The following is a 23,425-nucleotide window of genomic DNA, read 5'->3' on the forward strand; positions in this document are numbered from 1 at the left end:
AAACATAAAATTCACCTATAAATATTTAATTATATGCCTGGTCTGGCAGAAGCCTATGTGTAGGGATAAGCAGTGAACAAGAAATGCCCTAGTTTCACTGCAATTATATTCTAGTTTGAGGAGACAAACAACATGTAGATAAATGGGCTAAACATATGTTAAAAATAAGTGTCATGAAGACAGTTAAAATAGAGTGATATGATAGGGAGTGAAGCTACTTTGCATTGAAAATTTAAGAAAGTCCTCTCTGAGGAGGTGACATTTAAACTGAGATCTGAATGATAATAAGGAATTTGCTATGCAAAGATCAAGGTGAGAGCCATTCTGGAGGTCAGATCTGGTGTGAAATGGAGAATAGAAGGCCAGCAGGTAGTTGTAGATTAGTGGAAGAGGGACTGACAGGAGGAAATGGAGTCAAGAAAATAAGGCTGGGGCAGATTACAAATAACTTTGCTTTCAAATTGAAATGCGAAGAGAGGATCTGATTTAACCATTACGAGATAACTTTGATTCCTTTGTGGTGAGTGGACTGTCAGGGCCCAAACAGGATGTAGGGAGATGAATCAGTGTATGTGTGTGGGCGGGGGTGGGGGTGTGTGGGGGTGTGTTGGGGCTAAGGGGAGGTGTGGTAATTGTAAGAGGCCAAGTAAGAGAAGGGGCTTGGACAGAGGTTATAATAGTGGATATAGAAAGAAATGGAGAGATTGAGGCTATTCTTACAGGTAAAGTCAATAAGACTTTTAGGATATTTTTACAGATAAAATCAATAGGCTTTTGCTTGAACAAAAAGAAATCACAGACAACATGAATTTGAGGGGTTAAGCAACTGAGGCAGGGAAATGGGAAGAACAGGAGAAGCAAAGCTTTCTGTTGTTTTGTTTGTTTCTGCTCAGTCCACCTAGGCTGAGATGTGCTTTGGATTTCCATGCTGTAACACTGTCAAGAAGTCCTTTGGATGGATGCATCCAGATTTATGGAGAGAGATCAAAGCCAGGGATGTAGAATTGGCTGTCACTTATAAGATAAGACCAACTTAAAGCAGAATACTTCATTTAAAAAAAAAAAAAAAGCAAAGATTCCCATAGCCAGAGAAAGGAAAAACAATAACTCTCATGAGAAGCTCAAGCTGAAAAAAAAAAAAAAAAAACTTAGGTGATTGTCAATCACAAGATAAATATTTTCCAGCAAGGTCACTTTGTGATAATCAAGTCATTGTGAGTCTAGGATGTGTTCACAGGCAGCTAGCATACGCAAGAGAAGAAATTATCCTTTCACCAGATCCTAAACACTATGTTCAGTTTCAATCATTGTAGAAAACTGACAATCAATGTGATTAAAATTAAGAAACAAGTTGTTCTAGAAACAGGTTCTATGAATTGAATCAAGCTTAAGGGAAAGAAGAATAAGAGCTGAATAATTTACCATCGCCTTTTAACTTTTTAAGTTAAGAAAGATCCAAATAGTTCAGCACACAAAAATAATTGTTGCCTACAGAAAAGGGGTAATGTCTGCAAATGAAATTAGAATGTGGATAGATGTGTGAAAATATCAGTTTAAAAATACAGATAGAATAAGGTAGAAAAGATTTGTATTCTCATAATTGTTCTTAAAAAGAAAGTCAAATATATGAACAACAACAACAACAAAAATGAGTATTCTGTCTTGTCCTTTGGCATATCCCAACCCCTACACTAATACTGGAGAAATAGTATAGGCTCAATGAATACGTGAGAAATAAATGAACACATGCCTGGAATCAGTCTTGAATTGCATATCTGATCACTTTCCACAACTTAGAAAGCCTAGACAGAGCCATCTCTTTCGGTCCTTTCCAAGTGTAGGACTCTAAAATTCACACCCATTTCTGGAACAGAGTTACTCTGCATAGGTCTGGGCAGCAAAACAAGGACTGACAGACAGAAACTGCAAGTAGATTCATTACTGTTCAGCACAAAGCTAACTTTCTAACAACTAAAGCTGACGTACAAGGTGGGAATCCATCTGTAAGCTGGTCAGCTCTGTGTTGTCAGAGAGGTATCTGCTGTACTATGTCTCCTCAAGACCCTTCCTAACTCCATGCATTGGTGACTTTATCATACTGAGATGAGAGCCGCTAAAAGGAATAAAATCTTTCAACAACAATCAGAGTCCTCCCCTGAATACTCAAGCACAGAGAGAGAGTTATAATGGTCATCGATGATCAATGTTCCTCCCTTGGGTTAGGTGTATTACTCCATTTTACATTATCCCAAACGCAAGAGGTGATGGCAATGAAGCTACATGGGAGTCCTTAAGAACAGCACATGCACTTTCACTTCTCAGAGGCACACACTGGTTGGAACTATTGTTTTCGTGTGAATGTTTCTCTGAACAAAAACGCCAGTGCTCATAACCACGTATACAAGAGCAAAGGAACAAAAATGGCCAGGTGCTGTTTTGTTTTCAGTTTCCAAGAGCATCCTGTTGAAAGGAGACACTGACAGTTTGTCAGGGCTAAGCAAATAGGAGGATCCCTGTCTACCCGTCGGAGAAGGCAATGGCACCCACTCCAGTACTCTTGCCTGGAAAATCCCATGGACGGAGGAGCCTGGTAGGCGGTAGTCCATGGGGTTGCTAAGAGTCGGACGTGACTGAGCGACTTCACGTTCACTTTTCACTTTCACTCACTGGAGAAGGAAATGGCAACCCGCTCCAGTGTTCTTGCCTGGAGAATCCCAGAGACAGAGGAGCCTGGCGGGCTGCCGTCTATGGGGTCGCACAGAGTCAGACACGAATGAAGCAACTTAGCAGCAGCAGCAGCTGTCTACCCACTGATGAGTAACTCTATTATAAGTTTTCATTAGAGCATTGCATTCCATGGGGCTCTATTATTCATTTCACTCTAATGCTTCTAAGGTACAAAGGTAATACTAATAATACTGGATGGAGGGCTTACCTGAAATAGCACTTAAATTCTAATCTCAATGGATCTAAGTATACACAGTCACAAATGGATGGGTTCATTTGTATGCTGTTTTGTCTCCATGCATATCTAGCTACCTATCATTTCAATTTATAGGAAACAGCATGCCTTGTTAGCTGAGCTAAAGTTTCCCCAGCTTTTCAATTATTGCTCCATTTTTTTCTGAAAGGTGATATAGCTATTATTTAAATTTGAGAGCCACTATACCCTTGCAGGAGAGTGGGTAGGCCAATGTCTTTTTCTTATGCAAATATATATACATCTGTGTATGCTGCCAAAATAATGTCAGTCTGAGACCTACTACAGAAAAGAACAATGAACTGATTACTTAACCTTTCTTCCACTTAAAATAAGCTATTTGTTTACCTTGAAGGTTGTAACTTAATTAGAAGCTACTGGTGATGAAGAAATTGCATTTGAGTTTCACAAACTTGCAACTCATAAGCCAGCCAGAGACAAAGTCAAGAAGTTTATAAGGAAATATTGATGATAATGATAAGGTCAGGCCCTTACAAAACACTCACTCAGCTTTTAAAGAGGAGTGCAAAGAATTCTTGAATGAGCTAAGTGCCACTGTTGTCTGCTGACACACTCAGTAGCTGGCATTTAACCATTGCAAGGACTATTTCAGAGAAGGGCATTCATTAGTAGACAAGTAAGCAGACACCATGGGTGGTAACTAACTTTAGGGAAATATTTGTAGCATTTACGACAGTATCAACATCCTCTAAATGGAAAAAAATTTTGTTTCAAGAGCTTAGTTTGAACAATCATCTTTAATATTTTGTAAATTGAAGTGAACAAAGTGAACAAATTAGGGTAATATTATCATTACTATTATAAGAGAAAATTCAATAGGAATCTAGCTATTTTTTTTTCTGAGCTCTATAAATATTTTCCCAACAAAAAATATATTTCATGGAATAAGGGAAATATCAAACTTTGCATTAATGACTTTGAGAAGCAACATTTGATCCTGTTACATTTTCCTGAGTGAATATTAAATAATTTTCCCAAGTTGGATAGCAGTGCTTAGAATATAATGATAAGGGCTAAGAGATGTTACTTTTCTTGGTTAAAAAAAATAACTTAATGAATTTAAGAGTCAAGCTGTCTTCTCTAGAAGTGTAAGCCCTCCTCAGTCCTCAACAGAGCGAGCTCTTCCTACTACAGAGAGAGAGGTCTTGGTACTAGATGGAATTACCTATGGATTCTACCCAAATGCCTTAAACTGTGTTTTAGTTCTTCTGAATCCTACCCATCCTTACTTACTCACTTTCTTGATTCCAACCAAATACAATCTTCAGAGCACTCCCTATGTCTCCTGAATTCCAGGCTTGGTCAGAGTTTTCTTGTCCCTTGGCTTTCCTCCCATCACTTCTACTCCTGCTCATGGCATCCTTTCTTCAAGGATCAGCCCTCATGCCATCTATGGTATGAAGACCCCCACCCCTGCTCACACACTGGGGGTATGGGGGCTCCATCCAGCCTCAGGATGCCAGCAATGCACAGAGTCAGCATCCTTGTGCAGGCATTGCTTAGATTTGTGATAATATGTGGACAATCTAAACTTCATATCTTGATTATGATCTCCCAGAGGACAGAGACCATGTAATAACACTCTATGTGCTTATTAAAGTATCTGGAAAATTAGCAGGTAAAAGAGAAGCATATTGATGACAGAAACCCAACTTGGTGCTGCCAGGTACTAGCTGTGTAGCTGAGAAATGTATTTAATATGTTTGCATTTTAATACTATTCATTATACTTCCTCATCTAAATCATCTGGTCTACTACTGTTACCTAAGAGTTGGATGATGTAATGTACATTAAATGAAGGGGTGGATAAAGAAATAGATGAAGAAATGGGTACAAAACCATGCATAACAACTTGTCCTAATATTTTCCACTGAAGAGCTTTTCATTGATAGGGTAGGAAGCTGTCCTTACCACAAATGCCTGACTGGCAGAGGTGTGTGTTTCATGGCCACGAGGGCGCCACCCCAGTCTAGGAACCAGACATTGTACTCTTCATCAAAGATCTGGAACAACAACAACAATAACGATCATAGCAACACCTTACATTTGCATGGTGCTTGAAAGTTTACAAAATTTTTCACATATATTGTTTCATCTGGATTCTGAGCCTTCCAACAATCCTATCAAGAAGTTTGACAAGCGAGGTCATCCCCATTTAATAGATGAAAAAATGGGCTAGCAGAGAACAAATAACTGTCAACTGTCCCTAATCCACTCAAACGGCATTTCCAGGGTTCTTTCCCCTAGCACTGTGAGTCAGTGTGCCACAAGAAATTCAGGCAACAAGACCCATGCTCAACTAGATAACCCAATGGAAAACATAGCTGCAAAACACTTTTTCATCTGAGTATGTTACTAGTCAGCTTTCTCTTTCTCATCTTTTCAAATGAGACATTTGCTAATTTATAAATGGTCTGTGTCTCATTCAGTCATGTCAGACTCTTTATGACCCCATGGACTGTAGCACGCAAGGCTTCCCTATACTTCACCGTCTCCCAGAGTTTGCTCAAACTCATGTTCATTGAGTAGGTGATGTATCATATAGTAGGGTTATAAACTTTCTAGGAACTTAAAAGACAATCCCTTTTAGATATGGAGACATTAAAGTCGACATGATAACTGAGTTCTCAGACTTAGTCACCACATCCTAAGTTCCCATGCTAGTTGAATGAAGATTTAAGTTTACTGCTTGGGGATCCTTACACTAAATGTTCAATGAGACACCATGCTTTCTGAGGTGCAGAGTTACTCATTCTTTGACTCATTCTTTTGTCTATTACCTATCGATCCTTCCACTCACTCATCGATTTATTCAGTGATCCATCCATGTATCTGCATAAACATTTACTAAGCACCTAAGATGATGCAAGTCTCAGAGCCTTAGCTCAGACCTAACCCCGCATACAGCAATACTTCTATAATTTATGATTTTGAAGTCTTCAACCTAAGACAGAAAAAATTTTCTCCACCAGAGAACAAGTTCTTTCCTCTAGATCTTCTAGAGAAAAGTGGAATTAGAGAATTCCTCCAGTTCTTACAAGCTGGATGGAGAGGTTGGGGTGGTGGGTTAAGTGAGACGTACTAGAAGGGGTAAAAAGATATAAGCAGAGTTAAAAAGGAGGGGATAGGAGGAATAGTGTCCCCTGTAAATATGACTCCGAGAACACCATAGAGAAAAGGAAATGGACTCTCGGGCCTAAGCCTCTCAATTGGTTTTCTTTCTCATATTTGCCTTTAAATGTCCCCTTTCGTGCACAGAAGACTTAAAGATTATTGGTTTTTATATTCCAGATACAAACATAGACCCTGAGTCTGAGTTGAAAAGTGGACTCTATGAATAGAAGCACTGGATCAAAGTCTGAGAGTAAGGACTACAAGACGATTCTCAGTACTGAGGAAAAGAAAAAAGTTATTTTTCTTCATACTATTCTCTCTAAAATATTTTTCTGGCCACTCCTAACTCTTGCCCTGTTCAGCACTGTAGTGGAAGCTGGAATGCTTAGTTGTTTGGGAAAAGAGACCAGGAAACCCAAGTAGAGACAACACAAGGAAGGAATGTTGCAGTGGCCACCTGGCCAGGTGAGCTAGTCCTTGTATCAGGGACAATATTTTGTCTGTTGTGAATTTCTGGACCAGAAGAATTTACGTTCCAGTTTCTACCCCATTTGGCACTTATAAGAGAATATCTTATGTTTTGAAAGTATGTTCTTATTTATGTCTCTGTTCCTCATCCAGTTGATTCCCTTGTGGGCAGGAATCTTAATTTATTCTTTGGAGTAGGCCTTATAGTAGTTAATAGAGGGGTCGTGTCTAGTATGTCCTTGGTAACTTTTTTTAATTTTTTTTTTTTGGATAAGTGGTAGTAGTGGAAGTGATGGCAATGGGGGTGGTGATGATGATGATGTTGGTGATGGTGATAATAATCTTCACTAAGGGACCCAAACAGAAAGTTGTGCAAGTAGATTTCAGATAGTTGCTTCATCTTCATCATTAAGACATTCAATACTCATCCTCTTTCTTCCTCAGATAGAAACCTTCTCATCTTAAGTTTTAGTAAAATGTCAACTCTTCTTGTGAAGTCTTTCCCAGTTTGCCCAAGTAAAATTAATTCCTCCCGTTTCTCTGCAAGCTAATAATGACACTAAAATAACACAATCTAACTACAGTTATTTATGAACCTGTTTCCTCTACTTAATTTTGAGCTCCATGGGAAAAGGGACTCAAAAGTATTCAATGGCCTCATCAGGTTTATACTTGACACCTAGTTGACACTGTATAAGTCTGAGTTGTCCAATATAGTAGCTACAAGAGACAATTTAAATTTAAATTGATTAAAATAAAAATTCGCTCCTCTGTCACCCTAGCCATATTTCAAGTGTGCAACAAACACAAAGGACAGTATATATACAGAACATTTTCCTTATTGCTGAAAGTTCTATTGGACAGCACTACAAGCAAAAATGTTTGTAAAATTGAATTAATTTTTCATATGGTCATATATCTATTAAGCAGTCTTATCCTTAACTAAGGTTGGGCCCACATGTTACTTAAGGCATCACAGATGGCTTAAGCCATTTCCGTGGCTTTGCTGGTCTTAGTATTCTATACCCTTAACCTTGTAGATAGCTTCCCTGGTGGCTCAGAGGTTAAAGCATCTGCCTCTAATGCGGGAAACCCGGGTTCGATCCCTGGGTCGGGAAGATCCCATGGAAAAGGAAATGGCAACCCACTCCAGTATTCTTGCCTGGAGAATCCCATGGACAGAGGAGCTCGGTAGGCTACAGTCCACGGGGTCACAAAGAGTTGGACACGACTGAGTGACTTTACTTCATTAACCTTGTAGATAAAGGAACAGACCTAGAAAGGTAAAGAGACCTGCTTGCCAAGATCCTGCAGTGCATTAACGATACAAAATTGTTTTATTGATTGTATCCCCTCACACAGGCATGGTAATTAGCATCTGGTGGCTGTTCCATACCATTTGCTGAATGAAAGAATGAACAAACTAGGGAAACCCCAGTTCTTCTTAATCCTTGCCCAGCTCTTCCCATTTTACCCCATTGCTCATCGATTCTTCCAGCTACATTGACCAAACAGAATTGCTGCTTTAATTTTTTGGGTTTTTTTTACAAACAAAACGTCACAATGAGCCTGAGAATCCATAGATAAGACAAATATTGGCAGAATTTGCCCTAAATATCTCTTCTCTGTTCCCAAATCTCTCAGTTACCTGTCTCCATGTGTTGCCCCCATCAGAAGAGATGAATACACTGATGTCAGTATATGAGAGCTCCGGACCAATGTTGCCTAAAACAGAAGCAGATTATTTGAAAATGTCAGGCACTTTACAGATTATGTGTGCTTGGGGTTGAGGAAAGGGGTAGCAGAGAGTAAAGGTTTTCCAAGTAATGTTTAGAATATATTTATGTAGTTTTTTCTTGGTGTCATATCAAAACCCCAGCAGGAAGAAAACCTAACATGGAAAACAACAAATAAATAAATAATACAAGAGGGATGCCTGTTTAAAAGGCAACACCCAAAGACCAAATATTGATTAGCTTGGATCTCTTGAACTATTCATTCTGTATATCATTAGTCTCTCCAAAATTGATCTTGATGATGGCAAAGATCAGAAGAGTAAACAATTATGCTAGCCTAGGAACACCTTCCTTCTCATATGTAATTTTATGCTAAGAAAAACTGGTGTATGTGTGAGTATGAATATGCGTGCGTGAGAATGTATATGTATGTGTGGGTGCATATGTGTATCTGTTTCCAAGTTAAACCTGTCAAAATATTTCTTGTGTGCCAGGCCATTGAATAAACCAATAGTACAGAATATGTAGCCAAAGAGATAGAGTTTCCAGAAGAAGAGGACAATATTTAGCAAACCATGGTCGTCAAGTACCTGGAGAAGGAAATGGCAACCCATTTCAATATTCTCACCTGGAGGATCCCATGGACAGAGGAGCCTGGTGGGCTACAGTCCATGGGGTCGCAAGACTTAGCGACTTAGCAACTAAGCCATGGTCATCAAGCATGGTAGGAGAAGTCACCTGGATCACACCTGGGCTGACCACAATTCCTGCCTTATTCCTTCACACCTTTTCCCTGCCCCCTTCTTTTTCTTCCCTTTGCATCACTTTGTGGTTATATTTGTATAAACAAGAAAGTAGTTAAGATTTTCTAGCCTACCCATATTGCCCAAGTTTACCCACAAACCCTTTGGTCCCAGAACAAATGTCCCAAACTTAAAAGGGAGCTGCTGAACAAATAATTGTACAACAGATGAATGAGGAAACACGTGATTGAATTATGTCATGATGCTGATGTGCATTTGGGGAGGTCTTTAGAAGCAGGAAAGTGCCCTAAACATGTAAGAATTTATCATTGAGGCTGATATTTTTTCTTTAAAAATAGCAGGAAGGGAATGTTAGCTCCCACACATCTGTAGCCTAAATAAGAGCACAATAAAAATGCAATAATGAAAATGTTAATTGAGCTCCTGACATTTAATGCTTCAAAATGAGAAATTAAACCCAGGCTACAGCTTGTCAAGCTCACATCAGCATCAGGGAGCACACAGCTAGCCAACTTGTTTTGACACTCAGACTTCCAAAAATAACCCTAGGGCTCAGGGCTCAGGCAGTCAGTACCAGTGGAGTGGGGAGCGGCATGGTGAACAGTTCTGAGGAGCTATGTCTAGAATCTGGAATTCAGCTCTTCAGATCCAGGTTTTGGAAGACACAGAAATGAAGAAAGTAAAGAGGGACATGACAGAGAATGTCAACTCGTCCTTTAATCATGGCCACCTGGAGCACTGTGCTAAAGATGCTGAGCCCATGTTTGGTTTCAATAGAATAGAGTTTGGCGATTGATTAGTAACATCTACCGAGGGTGGTAGAGACACAGGTTGGCAGGGGTATAGTCCCCCAAGAGCTAGAATCTGCCAGCCCTGTCAGGGCTTAGCATCTGTTACATCCTCTTTAGGAGCTGGTTCTGCCTATAACTTAAACCTCTCTTGCAAAGCTCAATGAGATTGATTTTGGAGGTATGGTGATGATGAGAATCCAAGGCTCCCAGTAAAGCTTGTTTTAGAAATATCTTGGGTCAATTGAAAGGATCCCTGAAAGAAACGTTACTGATCACAGAGACCAAAAGTCAGTTCCCAGAGGAAAGGACAGAAAAGGGGCGTCCAGGATGACTTGATCTTTGAACACATTCAGTCCCCAATTGGACCTATAGGAAGGAAACTTCTGAGAGGGAGAGTCTGGATTATGGTGTAAGAGAAGGAAAATCTGAATGCTGCGCCTCACCAGTTAAAGTGAAGCTGGAGGAGGACTCCCAGGGTGCCCCCAGGCCAGGTGAGAGGAAGAGGCAGCTGGTCCCCCTTGGAGCGGTGTGATAGGAGGGAGAAACGGGGAGAGCCATGGAAAACAGGGAGCACCTCACAACAACAGCTTAGCCGGTCAATCACACGGGTTCTGCTGCCCATCTGGGCAACTGTCAACAACATGCTCTTAGCCTCATGTCCTCTCAAGGTACCTTTCTCCCAAGGCTTTATTTAGACACTCCCGGAAAAGAGAGAGAGCGAGACAGAAACACAAGAGACAGGGGGAGAATTTTAACATCCTCTGAGGTTAGAGATCCTACTCTCACCACCACCGATGTCCACTCAGGGTAATTAAATGGAAGAGGAAGCAGACAGTACAGGAAAGCACCTCCATGGAGGGGAGAACATAAGGGTATGAACACTCAGAGTGTACAGGAAGCATGGCAGGGAGCCTGGAGTGGCTGTGGGGCTGGCAGGTGAAGGCGCTTGGGACTAGGTCTGGCTGAATGGCTACTGGATGGACTAGACTTGGAGGCAGAAGGAGTGTGAGTGAGGGCAAGGTACCTGTTCCTCCTGCCCTCCACCTCTTCACCCATAAATCTACCTCATAGGGCCATTTGCAATTACAGTAGGAAAGTGCTCTGTACACCTTAAGGGCCAGGGAGGATGTACAGTCTCGAGGACCAGCTTGAAACCACAGTGTAAGGATACTTAGTACTCTGGTGCTTCTGCTGCTAAAAAGCAATTGCCAAACTCTCCAGACTGGAACTCCATCTGCCTTCAGAGGCGGCCTCAACAGGCCTAAGAGATGAATCCCAGCAGGCGCTGTCATCCATGCAGCTTCCCCGCCCCCTGGTCTCAGTGGGAGATGGGAGCAGGCAGTGCGGAGTGAAGATGAGAGGGGCCAGGGCCACTGACACCTGCAGGCAGGGGACACGCATGGATCTGGAAGAGGGTTCTGGAGAGACAGGTCCATCCAGACCACGGAAGGCATCCTCGGCTAAGTTCGTCATTATTTTTCCGATAGTGAGACAACCTTCAGGGAGAACCAGCAAGCAAAGTAAGGAGAAGCTGGGAATAAGGACGCATCTGTCAGTGACCCAGTACTGGCTTTTCATGAGGATCCTGTCAGCTGTGTTATGCCCCTCTCAATGCACTATGCAAAGTTACAAGAGTTACAAAGGGGAGAGTATTAGTAAATTCTCATGCATATGGGCAAAAGAAGTTTCAGAATCCAGTCTTGAATGTCTATGCATTTGTTAGCTCATAAAGACTTAGTTAGAGTAATTTAGATGGCCGTAGGTGATAACGGCCACAACTAACCCTCCTGACTATGCTCTGAGCCCTCAGCAGGATCTTGTAGGCACACTCTCCAATCTCTAATTCTTACAACACCCTCACAAGGCAGGGGAAGATAACTTGATTTGCAGATGAGGAAAATGAAGCACAGAGGTTAAAGAACTTGGTGGAATTCTTAAGGCTCATTAGTGTCAGAGCTCAGCTTGGAAAGCAGGCCTACAGGGTTCCTAAGTGCGTTCATTCATTCTGGAGATGCACACTGTAGGCACATCATTTGTGGATTCTATTGAAAGAGGTGCACACATCATGTTCTTCTGGTGCATAAGAGCAGTTCTAGATTTCTGTAATATTAATGATGATATTATAAAATGTATCATGTATTGAGCATTCAATATCTCCTAGGTACTGTTCTGAACACTTGAAACCCATCACTTTATTTAATACTCCAGTTCCGTTATGTCAGTACTATTTTTCCCACTGTCAATGAAAACACCAAAGTTTAGAGTGGTTACGCCACATAAGGCAATCCTGGCTACATAGTTAGTATTTACATAACGATCACTTTTTTTTTTTTCCTTTTTTTACAATTTATTTTCACTGGAGGATAATCACTTTACAGTATTGTGATGGCCTCTGCCACACATCAACATGAATCAGACATGGGCATACATGTGTCCCCTGCCTACTGAACCCCCCTGCCACCTCCCTTTCCACTCTATCCCACAGGGAACCCAAAGTCAGTGCTCTGTAACTTTTATTATTGATTACTGTTCTCCAGTGTTCCTTCCACTCCAGTCCAGGGCCTCCTGTAGGCCTGGAGGAGAGGTAAGGTATAGCAGTCCCACAGTTGGGAGGCCTAACAGGCATGGGTGATGGAGTGTGGGGGTCACTCCGCCTATCAGGAACATAGTACCAGAGCCTGCCTTCCACACTCACTGTGCTGGGCTCCCTGAAGCCAGTGGTGTTAAATATGGTGGATCCAGTCTCTATGCGTGGAGAGTTGACTGAGGTATCTTCAGAAGGCTATGCTAGCTGTCACCCCAATTCGAGTGAATGGTCACTGGTGGTGTTTAAAACTTCATGCAGTTGAAGGGTTGGAGAAGGAAGTCATGGCTAGCAGAGTAGTAACTCCAGGGCCTGGAGCTTCAGGTTGATGAGTTTATCATCTCGACAAGTCTCTGTGAATTTATCTACTTTCATTAGAATAAAAAAAAAAAACTGCCTCATACCACAGCTCTAACTTCGAAGATTAGAGGCCTGCTTCGCTTTATGCCATTAATGTATTCCTGAAAAGGTGTATGGAAATCAAATGCATGCTAATCAGAGCATTTTCCCCAGGAGACTTTCATTTTCATCTCGGAGTTGTTTTATCTTCATTTCTGATTGATGTTCAGTGGACAGTGGTTCCAACAATGCAACCTGGAGTTTTTCTGCCCTTTCCCCCAGGCCCTCAGCCAAGTGGTTAATCATGTGTAAACAAACCTTTACACGCACCAGAGACCTCCTGATTAAAAACAGCTCTGGGGTGAAACCTTTTGTAAAGAATCCTCTGTGCAAAGAGAAAACTACCCCAACTTATACTTGGTGAGCTAAGAAGTTCATATATCACGTTTTCTTAAAGTGAGAATTCCCTATTACACCTATAAACAACCTTTCTGATCAGTCAGACGACTTGAAAAGGAACTCTGGCCTCTAGCTAACACGGGGGACTGCCCTATGACCATGTGAAATGTTGCATTTACCAAGAGTTACAAGGTTCTGGAGCTCTTTGCCTGGGTTATTAGATTGGCCTTGCAGTTCCACAAATTCTGCCTGTTTTCTGGGATGAATGCCCACAGCTTTTATCTGATGCTCAAATGATTACAAAGAGGTCATGACATATGCCAGAAGCCCTCAGCAGGGAAGAAGCTCAGTCCTCCTTACCTGTAGCCACCACGAGCCCTGGAGCTGTCTCCTTGCTGGAGATTCTTCCTGAGGAATATGGATTTTCGGAGATCTGCAAGTGTAGGTGTAGGGAGCAGAAAGGCTAAAATGGAGAAGAAGAAAGTAGTTTCATTCCTGGGAACTTCATTCCTGTCAGGGAGCTCCTGACATGCATCCCTGCCCCACCAGATACAGGGCTCACAGGTGCCAACCTTCCAGGAGCAGCGAGGGTTAGGTGTGAGTCACTCACTCACTGCCCCAAGAGATGACCTGGGGCAGGAGTCATCTCTCCTTGAACAGATGATAGAGTCACATCAGAACCTGCCCTGAGCACCATCCATGGGCCCCTTCCTGTCCCTGCTCCCACCACAATTGTATGCTTCCCCTCCCTTTCCCACTCCCACTCTATCTATCCAGGTCCAGTTCATGGTCAGCCTCGTGAAGCCTCCTGACCATTCCGTCCAACCCACAGGATGACACTGACCTTCTCCCATCTTTGACCGTGGCCATCACACTCTGCTTCTTGGAGCTCTGTGGGGCCACTGGGAGCAGTGGAGGGGGAAGTCAAGAGAGACAGCCTTGACTCTCTACCCTCTTCTTCAATCAGATGGTCCCTCTTTCTGCTTCATGGGTTTGGTTCCTGTTTATAATTTTACTTTGAATTTCACTTAAAATGTCTGAAGCCATTATCTGAAACTTGTATAAGTTTGTCTTCTTTACTTATTTATCCCTAGTTGAGTTTCTTTAAAAGGATTAGGGATTTAGAGAGATGTAGACACATAATAAAAAAATATATTTAAAAATTGTGAAATTTGGGAAAGGAGAAAATTAGGTTAATAAAATAAGATGAGTCCATGGGTAAGGTTTAGGGAGGGGGGAGTTCTTGCTGTGACCAGTTCTTGGACACAGGCAGGCATATGTCTCTGCGCTTCCTAGTACCCCAAGCCAAAAACATGGAGCTGGACTGAAAACTGCAAAAGGAAAAGGCCATGTTAATCCTATTTACCACCATACTCCCAGTTTTTAACATCATGTCCGGAATATTCAGTAAGTAGTGAAAAGCAACTTTTTTTGCGAAGGGGAAACATAATCATTTCTGGGACTGTAGAAATGTTTCTCACATATGTCCTCTATAAGTGGGCAATGAGGGTTGTGAATTTCACTGTTAATGATCTGTCTTCCCTCCTCATTTGATGTTGCAGCCCCTGAGAACAGAGATAATGTCTTATACATTAGATCCTCTATGTGCCTATGTCAATATCCCATAGAGCTGGAACCCTAGGAATGCTGAGAGATTAACTCTTGTCCATGTGGATATACCAGCCTGCATTTCTTGGGCTTCTAATGCAACTTTTACTTACCTTGCCCATTTTCAAGCACTTATCAAATGGTATCATATCAGTATCAGCTAATAGGTATTTATCACTACTGAGCTCTGCCTGGGACCCTTGGGCACAGGCTTTCTCTTATGCATCTTTCTCTTACTAGAAGTTGTAGCACATAGTATATTCTCAAGTAAAAAGCTTGTGGAATCCAACTGAACTTTCCATCCAGATGATATGGCAGTCTGAGTCCACAGATCAATACCCTAGGAGTTGTAGGAAATCCCTGGCCAGCACCAGGAACATTCCTAAGGCCTCTTTGGTAGAATAAGGCCCTAAGGCCCCTGATGGAGCATCCCCAGGTAAGTAGCCTGCCCTGTGGTCTCACATGAGACCAGGACACTGACCAGCAGGCAGTGTACTGGGTTCCCTCTCAGGTCCATATCTGGAGCTTGCAGGAGGCGCCAATCCCTGCCTTTGTTGTAGGTGATGTATGTCTTCACCTGGTCATCCACCTTCTTGTTTGCCAGGAATATCCCTTTGATACCGGCTACCTAGGAAAAAGGGCGAGAGATGGAAAACCACGTTGGGCCAAAATGCTGATAGTTTTGGAGAAGCGTAGGGAGGCCGTCTATGGAACCGCACAGAATCAGACACGACTGAAGCGACAGCAGCAGCAGCAGCAGCGGCAGGGAGAAATGCCCCAGGATTGTCCACAGTGTGTTGAGGTACACAAGAGGAAAAGGGGAGGAGCATGGTGAGAAATGTCATATTCCACATGGTCTGCAGGAGAAGTTTAAGCTCATTATTCTTGCCTGGAGAATCCCAGGGACAGAGGAGCCTGGTGGGCTGCCATCTATGGAGTTTCACAGAGTCGGACACGACTGAAGCAACTTAGCAGCAGCAGCAGCTGCTGGCCTCCACACAACCCTCCAACTCCCTCAACCACTTCCCGCCACAAACCAGATATTCCATCCTCCTCTTACTCATCTTCTTTGCCCCACTCTACACATCTCTGTACTTTGTTCAGAGGACTTTACCCTTAATTAATTTATTTATCCTTAATTAACTACCAAAATTTCCTCTGGGGTGGGAGTAGTTGATAACAACCGAAGTAGTTACCCTAGAGAACATTTGAGCTAACCAACATATACTACTATATATAAAATAGATAAAGAAAGCTAGATAAAGAAAGACCTGCTGCATAGCACCAAGAAGTATATACAGTATCTTACAATAACTTATAATAATGGAAAAGAATCTGAAAAAGAATACAAACACACATATATATATATAAATATATACATATGTGTGTGTATTATATATACATATACACACACACATATATATATAAAACTGAATCACTTTTATGTACACCTGAAATATTATTCAGTTCAGTTCAGTTGCTCAGGTGTGTCTGACTCTTTGTGACCCCATGAACTGCACCACACCAGGCCTCCCTGTCCATCACCAACTCTTGGAGTCCACCCAAACCCATGTCCATCGAGCCGGTGATGCCAACCAGGCATCTCATCTTCTGTTGTCCCCTTCTCCTCTTGTCCTTAATCTTTCCCAGCATCAGGGTCTTTTCAAATGAGTCAGCTCTTCTCATCAGGTGGCAAAAGTATTGGAGTTTCAGCTTCAGCATCAGTCCTTCCAATGAACACCCAAGACTGATCTCCTTTAGGATGGACTGGTTGGATCTCCTTGTAGTCCAAGGGACTCTCAAGAGTCTTCTCCAACACCACAGTTCAAAACCATCAATTCTTCAGCGCTCAGCCTTCTTTATAGTCCAACTCTCACATCCATTCATGACTACTGGAAAAACCATAACTTTGACTAGATGGACCTTTGTTGGCAAAGTAATGTCTCGGCTTTTTAATATGCTGTCTAGGTTGGTCATAACTTTCCTTCCAAGGAGTAAGCATCTTTTAATTTCATGGCTACAGTCACCATCTGCAGTGCTTTGGGAGCCCAGAAAATTAAAGTCAGCAACTGTATCCACTGTTTCCCTTTCTATTTGCCATGAAGTGATGCGAACGGATGCCATGATCTTCGTTTTCTGAATGTTGAGTTTTAAGCCAACCTTTTCACTCTTCTCTTTCACTTTCATAAAGAGGCTCTTTAGTTCTTCCTCACTTTCTGCCATCAGGGTGGTGTCATCTGCTTATCTGAGGTTATTGATATTTCTCCCGGCAATCTTGATTCCAGCTTGTGTTTCTTCCAGTCCAGCGTTTCTCATGATGTACTCTGCATAGAAGTTAAATAAGCAGGGTGACAATATACAGCCTTGACGTACTCCTTTTCCTATTTGGAACCAGTCTGTTGTGCCATGTCCAGTTCTAACTGTTGCTTCCTGACCTGCATAGAGGTTTCTCAAGAGGCAGGTCAGGTAATCTGGTGTTCTCATCTCTTTCAGAATTTTCCACAGTTTATTGTGATCCACACAGTCAAAGGCTTTGGCATAGTCAATAAAGCAGAAATAAATGTTTTTCTGGAACTCTCTTGGTTTTTCATGATCCAGTGGATGTTGGCAATTTGATCTCTGGTTCCTCTGCCTTTTCTAAAACCAGCTTGAATATCTGGAAATTCACAATTCACATATTGCTGAAGCCTGGCTTGGAGAATTTTGAGCATTACTTTACTAGCGTGTGAGAAGAGTGCAATTGTACGGCAGTTTGAGCATTCTTTGGCATTGCGTTTCTCTGCAACTGGAATGAAAACTGACCTTTTCCAGTCCTGTGGCCACTGCTGACATTGTAAATCAACTATATTTCAATAAAAATTAAAAATAAATAAAATCAGAGAACATAGAATTTTGCTCAGAGGGGGCTTACAGACAGGTTTTCAAGGCATCAACGTATAATCTGTAATGGTAGTAAGTTGAAGTGTCCTGATTAGTAGTGAAGTAGATGTTCTCTTAATAAGTTAATCAATAAGATAATTAAGGATAAAGGATCACAACAAACTGTGGAAAATTCTTAAAGAGATGGGAATACCGGACCACCTGACCTGCCTCCTGAGAAATCTACATGCAGGTCAAGAAGCAACAGTCAGAACTGGACATGTAACAACAAACTGGTTTCAAACTGGGAAAGGAGTATGTCCAGGCTGTATATTGTCACCCTGCTTATTTAACTTATATGCAGAGTACATCATGCAAAATGCCAGGCTGGATGAATCACAAGCTGGAATCAAAATTACCAGGAGAAATATCAATAACCTCAGATATGCAGATGACACCACACTTCTGCCAGAAAGTGAAGAAGAACCAAAGAGCCTCTTCATGAAAGTGAAGAGGGGACTGTAAAAATTTTGGCTTAAAACTCAACATTCAAAAACTAAGATCATGGCATCTGGCCCCTTCACTTCATGGCAAATAGATGGGGAAACAGTAGAAACAGTGACAGACTTTATTTATTTGGACTCCAAAATCCCTGTAGATGGTGATTGCAGCTATGAAATTAAAAGACACTTGCTCCTTGGAAGAAAATTTATGACCAACCTAGACAGCATATTAAAAAGCAGAGACATTACCTTGCCAACAAAGGTCCATCTAGTCAAACTATGGTTTTTCCAGTAGTCATGAATGGATGTGAGAGTTGGACTATAAAGAAAGCTGAGCACTAAAGAATTGATGCTTATGAACTATAGTGTTGGAGAAGACTCTCGAGAATCCCTTGGACTGCAAGGAGATCCAACCAGTCCATCCTAAAGGAAATCAGTCCTGAATACTTATTGGAAGGACTGATGCTGAAGCTGAAACTCCAATACTTCAGCCACCAGATGCAAAGAACTGACTTGTTGGAAAAGACCCTGATGCTGCAAAAGATTGAAGGTGGGAGGAGAAGGGGATGACAGAGGATGAGATGGTTGGGTGGCATCACTGACTCAATGGACATGAGTTTGAGTAAACTCTGGGAGTTAGTGATGGACAGGGAGCCTGGTGTACTGCGGTCCATGGAGTTGCAAAGAGTTAGACACGACTCAGTGACTGAACTGAACTGAGATGTTTTCTGTCTCAGATGACCCAGCTTGGTGACCTGGCCCCTATCATTGGCTGTGACGCCAGTTCACTGTGGACTTTGGATAATTCTTATTTTATCTTCGGTCTCAGCCAATTGTCACTTTTAAAAAGGTGGAATAAGCCCTTCCTTTTCTTTTTTTCCTCCGTTGGTTGGCAAAGGATACCACAGATAATGTAGACACTCTTGCCAGAGTTCCCCATGTGTTGGGATTTGCATATCTTTGATATTCTGAAGGAAGAAGAGCATTGCCACAACACAAGTAGCTACAGAGTGAGGAGATTTATCATCCAGAACGGTTCAAGTAAGCACAGATTTGACTCACTTTTATTACTTCTCTGCCCACATCTGAGCAATAAGAAGAGATATTTAGAATGACAGCAATCTATGTTGTCTTGACTTTCCATTTAAGTTCCAAAGGAAAGGTAATTCAAATTGTCTAGATATATATAAACAAGACTTCAGCATGTTTTCTAGATAACACTCAGATATCTCGATATTTTAATTGTATTCATACCTACCCCCATTCTTTGAGGGCCATCGTGAATTGAGGTGTATTGCAGTTCTGAGAGGATCCCAGTGGGAGCAAAGGGAAAGACTTTCATAGAAGTCAGCTCTTCTGGTTTTTTTGTTTGTTTGTTTGATTTTTAATGACATAATTTAGCTGATGAAATGAGAAGTGCTTTTTTTTTTTTTTAAGTAACCTGACTGGCCTTGAAAGAGAATAAAGAATGCCAACCCAAATATAAAATAAATAAATAACAAAAAACGAACAGGGCATGTCTGGAGGAGAACAGACTGGGAAGGACACCACTAGGGGAATTTGACAAAGGGCCAAGGATGGAATTGATTAGAATCCTATTGTGAACAGAGGATGGGAAAGGACAGAAGCCAGGGTGGGGTGAGGGACAGTGGTGTCAGCGTTATGGCCTTTCCCAGTGGTACCCTCCCTGCCTTAGCTGCTCAGAGACAGTGTCATTTCAGGAAGGCTGGTACCTCATATACTCATCCAAGTTCTGTGAGGCTCTGCGATCACCTCAGTCTTTAAAACCAACTACAAAGGTGTCTGTCTCAAACCCAGTTACTGATAATTCCTCACAAGGAATCGAATCTGAGTTTCCTTAGAACCTTCTGCCTAATGGAGGCCTTTCGTTATTCTCTTTAGATACAGGGCTGGTACTTTTTCTGGTGTATTACTAGTTAATAACGCCACCTCTCTCTCATGCCAGTTGCCCCTCTCCATTGTGCACCAGGGGCCTTGCTGTCTAATTTCTAGAATATAAATAGGTCAGAATCAGCCTCTTGTCTGTCACCTGCACCCCCTGCCTCCTGGTTTGACGCATTCTAGCATGAATTGCTAGCCACTCTGCTGCTTCTTGTGTTCTTCTGGATAAGCATGCTCGGAAAATATACACCAGTATTACATTAGCATTTCTCCCCTAAGAACCCCACCCCTCAGGTGGGTATTTTCTGTGTGCCTCACTTAGTCTGGGAGCAAAATCATAAGAATGGAGACTGAAAAGATACAGAAAGGAGAGATTTTGAGGGAACCCAGATGCATCTCTGAGGGTTTTCCTCCTGCAGCTGCACATAATGCCCAAGAAATCTCAGTCTTTTCTGGGGGAAAAAAGGAACACTTTCCATTTGTATTTGGATTCTTCTAAGCCCCATCATTGCTGCTGAATTGCTTTTTTGGCTCCATCTCTTGAATAAATGGCCTGCAAGTTTGGAGGGCGCTTTGCTTTCCATATCCTAGGCCAATAGCTTTCAAACTTTTCAATCACAGCCCAAGTATGAAATCCATTTTCATTGCCACCTAGTAGACTCATAACCATATATGCATATATGTGTACACATGTAGCTACATATATATATATATATATATATATATATATATATATATATATCCAAAACAAAAGTTCCATGGAACACTACTTGCCTGCACTACATGCAGTATAAAGAGACTGGAGAATAAGACACACATTTTAGCTTCTCCATTCAAGGAAGCATTTAGAATCTGATAAACTTAAACATGCTATGGTCCACTGTGGTTTGAAATCAGAAGCATAGCTGCTGCTGTTGGCCTCGAGAGCTCAAGGAGAAAGGTACCAACTTGCGGTAGTCCCCACAGAAGAGGGTCGTATTGATACAAGATCTCAGGCCTGCATGACCCACTTTCCCCCTGGGAATCAATCTGAGGTGCAAAGGGACACTGACAGCAGCCCCTTGGCACAGCACTGAGTCCAGGTGGCATGCTCATCTGTCGCTCACTCCCCTGGGCCCTCAGGACAAGGAAACCAGGGTTCTGCTGAGAAAAGCAATTATCATGGCGTGCCTCGGGCTGTCCCTAGAGTTGGACCTGTGGTGAGGAGCTGAAGAAGATTAGTTTGGGTAAAGTGTCCCCATGGAGTTTATAAGTAGTTGTCCATCTGTCCAAAGAAGGGTAATGTAAGGTCAAGATAAGGCAGTGGGTGGAGGGCAGTCCCTGGAGATAAGGAAAGCAATGAAATGTCAATAATATGGGCAAAGAGGCCAGAACACTAAGGGTGGCTCAGAGTTTCGTTTTATCCATCCAACCAAGTATAGTGAGGTCAAGATATAATTAGTCATTAGGAAATCTAAACAGAACTAACAAAGTACCACTAGGCCTCTAAAAGAATGTCTAAACACACACGCATGCCACACACTCCCCACCTCCCCGCCCCCACATGCACACACACACCTGATAATACCAAGTATTGGTAAAGATGTGAAGCAGCTAGAACTTGCTTTCATCTCTGGTGGAGAACAAAATGACATTGCCAGTTAAGAAATGGCTTGGTGGCTTTTTATAAACATAAACACATTTTTGAGAGGCCCTTGGAGATCAAAGCAGATAATCCTAAAAGAAATCAATCCTGAATATTCATTGGAAGAACGGTTGCTAAGGTTGAAGCTCCAGTACTTTGGCTACCTGATGTGAAGAGCTGACTCACTGGGGAAGAGCCTGATGCTGGGAAAGAATGAATACAAAAGGAGAAGGAAGCAGCAGCTTGCTTGGGGCAGGTGCATGGGGATGACCCAGAGAGATGTTGGGGGGAGGGAGGTGGGAGGGGGGTTCATGTTTGGGAACGCATGTAAGAATTTAAGATTTTAAAATTTTAAAAAAAAAAATAAATAAAAAATTTTAAAAAAATAAAAATAAAAAAAAAAAATAAGATGGTTAGATAGCATCACCGACTCAATGGACATGAACTTGAGCAAACTCTGGGAGACAGCGAAGGACAGAGGAGTCCATAGTTAGACATGACTTAAAGCAACTGAACAACAACAAACACACACATTGGACCTAGCAATTCTACTTCTAGGTATTTATCCATGAGGAAGAAAAACTTATGTTCACATGAGTGTTTACAGACATTTCATTCATAGTCACACAGATCTGGAAACAACCTGAGTAACTGGCAAATAACCTTCAACTGGCAAATGAATGAACAAGCAAGAATACACGCAGGCAATGCAGCGCTATGCAGCAATAGAAAGAAAGGAACATCTCCTGATACTCAATGACATGGATGGATCTCAAGTGAAAGAAGCTAGACTCAAAAGACTCCCTACTGCACAATTTCATTCATATGAAAATGGAGAAAAGGCAAAACTGGAGGGAGAGAAACCATATCGGCTTGCCAGTGACTTTGGATGGGAGGAGAGTGATCACAAAAGGGCCATAAGGGGGAATGTTTGGGGACAACATCCCATATATTCAGTGTTCTATGTCTTGATTATGGTGGTAGATGCACATACCTCTGTTAAGACTCATAGAACCAGAAAGGCTAAATTTTACTGCACATGAAGTATCCCTCAATTTAAAAAAATGAATGTGAAAAAAAAATGTGTAATAGGAAGAGGCTGAACTTTTCGGTCAAATGGACATAAGTTGGTTCACAGATAGCTTCTCCCTTTTACTAGCTGTGTGACCCGAGTCAAGTTACCAAGTTCTCTACATCTTTGTACTCTCACAGGCACAACAGGGAATAATATCAACCATATGGAGATGCTATAACAGATAAATAAGAAAAAGTATACATATATATATATATGTATATATATATATATATAAAATTAAGAGTTATGCTGTCCAATACCATAGCCACTAGCCCCATAGGGCTCCTGAACACTTGAAATGCGGCCAGTAGGACTGAGAAACTGACTTTTAGTTTTATTTAATTTTAACCAATTTAAATATAAATTTAAAACTGAGATCAGATTCAGTTACTGGCAAACTTCTAAATATGTTTGGAATCACCAGGGTATGTGAATCTACCTTTTCTGCTATAAATTTTATGAAATGAAAATACTGATGAAGTATTTATGCTGAAAATTTAGCATATGAATTGAGATGCTTGGGAAGTGTAAAATGCACCCAGGATATTACAGACTTGGTATGACAAAAATATAAAATATTTCATTAGCAATTTTTCATGTTAAATATATACTTAAATGATAGTATTTTAGATTTCTAGTTAAATAACATTTAACATTA

At 41.6% G+C, this 23,425-nt stretch overlaps 1 protein-coding gene across 1 annotated transcript in view; it reads right to left on the reverse strand.

The window, feature by feature from the left end:
* The window catches only part of SORCS3 (sortilin related VPS10 domain containing receptor 3), a 650,187-nt gene that overhangs the window by 96,960 nt on the left and 529,802 nt on the right, over nt 1-23,425 (reverse strand). The window contains exons 10-13 of the mRNA XM_005698449.3: nt 15,286-15,432; nt 13,557-13,659; nt 8,232-8,308; nt 4,913-5,004 (exon numbers count right to left, since the gene is read on the reverse strand). Of these exons, the coding sequence (XP_005698506.3) occupies nt 4,913-5,004; nt 8,232-8,308; nt 13,557-13,659; nt 15,286-15,432 (419 nt within the window). The remainder of the gene's footprint in view (nt 1-4,912; nt 5,005-8,231; nt 8,309-13,556; nt 13,660-15,285; nt 15,433-23,425) is intronic.

The sequence above is a fragment of the Capra hircus genome, chromosome 26 (genome assembly GCF_001704415.2).
Source record: "Capra hircus breed San Clemente chromosome 26, ASM170441v1, whole genome shotgun sequence".
NCBI lineage: Eukaryota > Metazoa > Chordata > Mammalia > Artiodactyla > Bovidae > Capra > Capra hircus.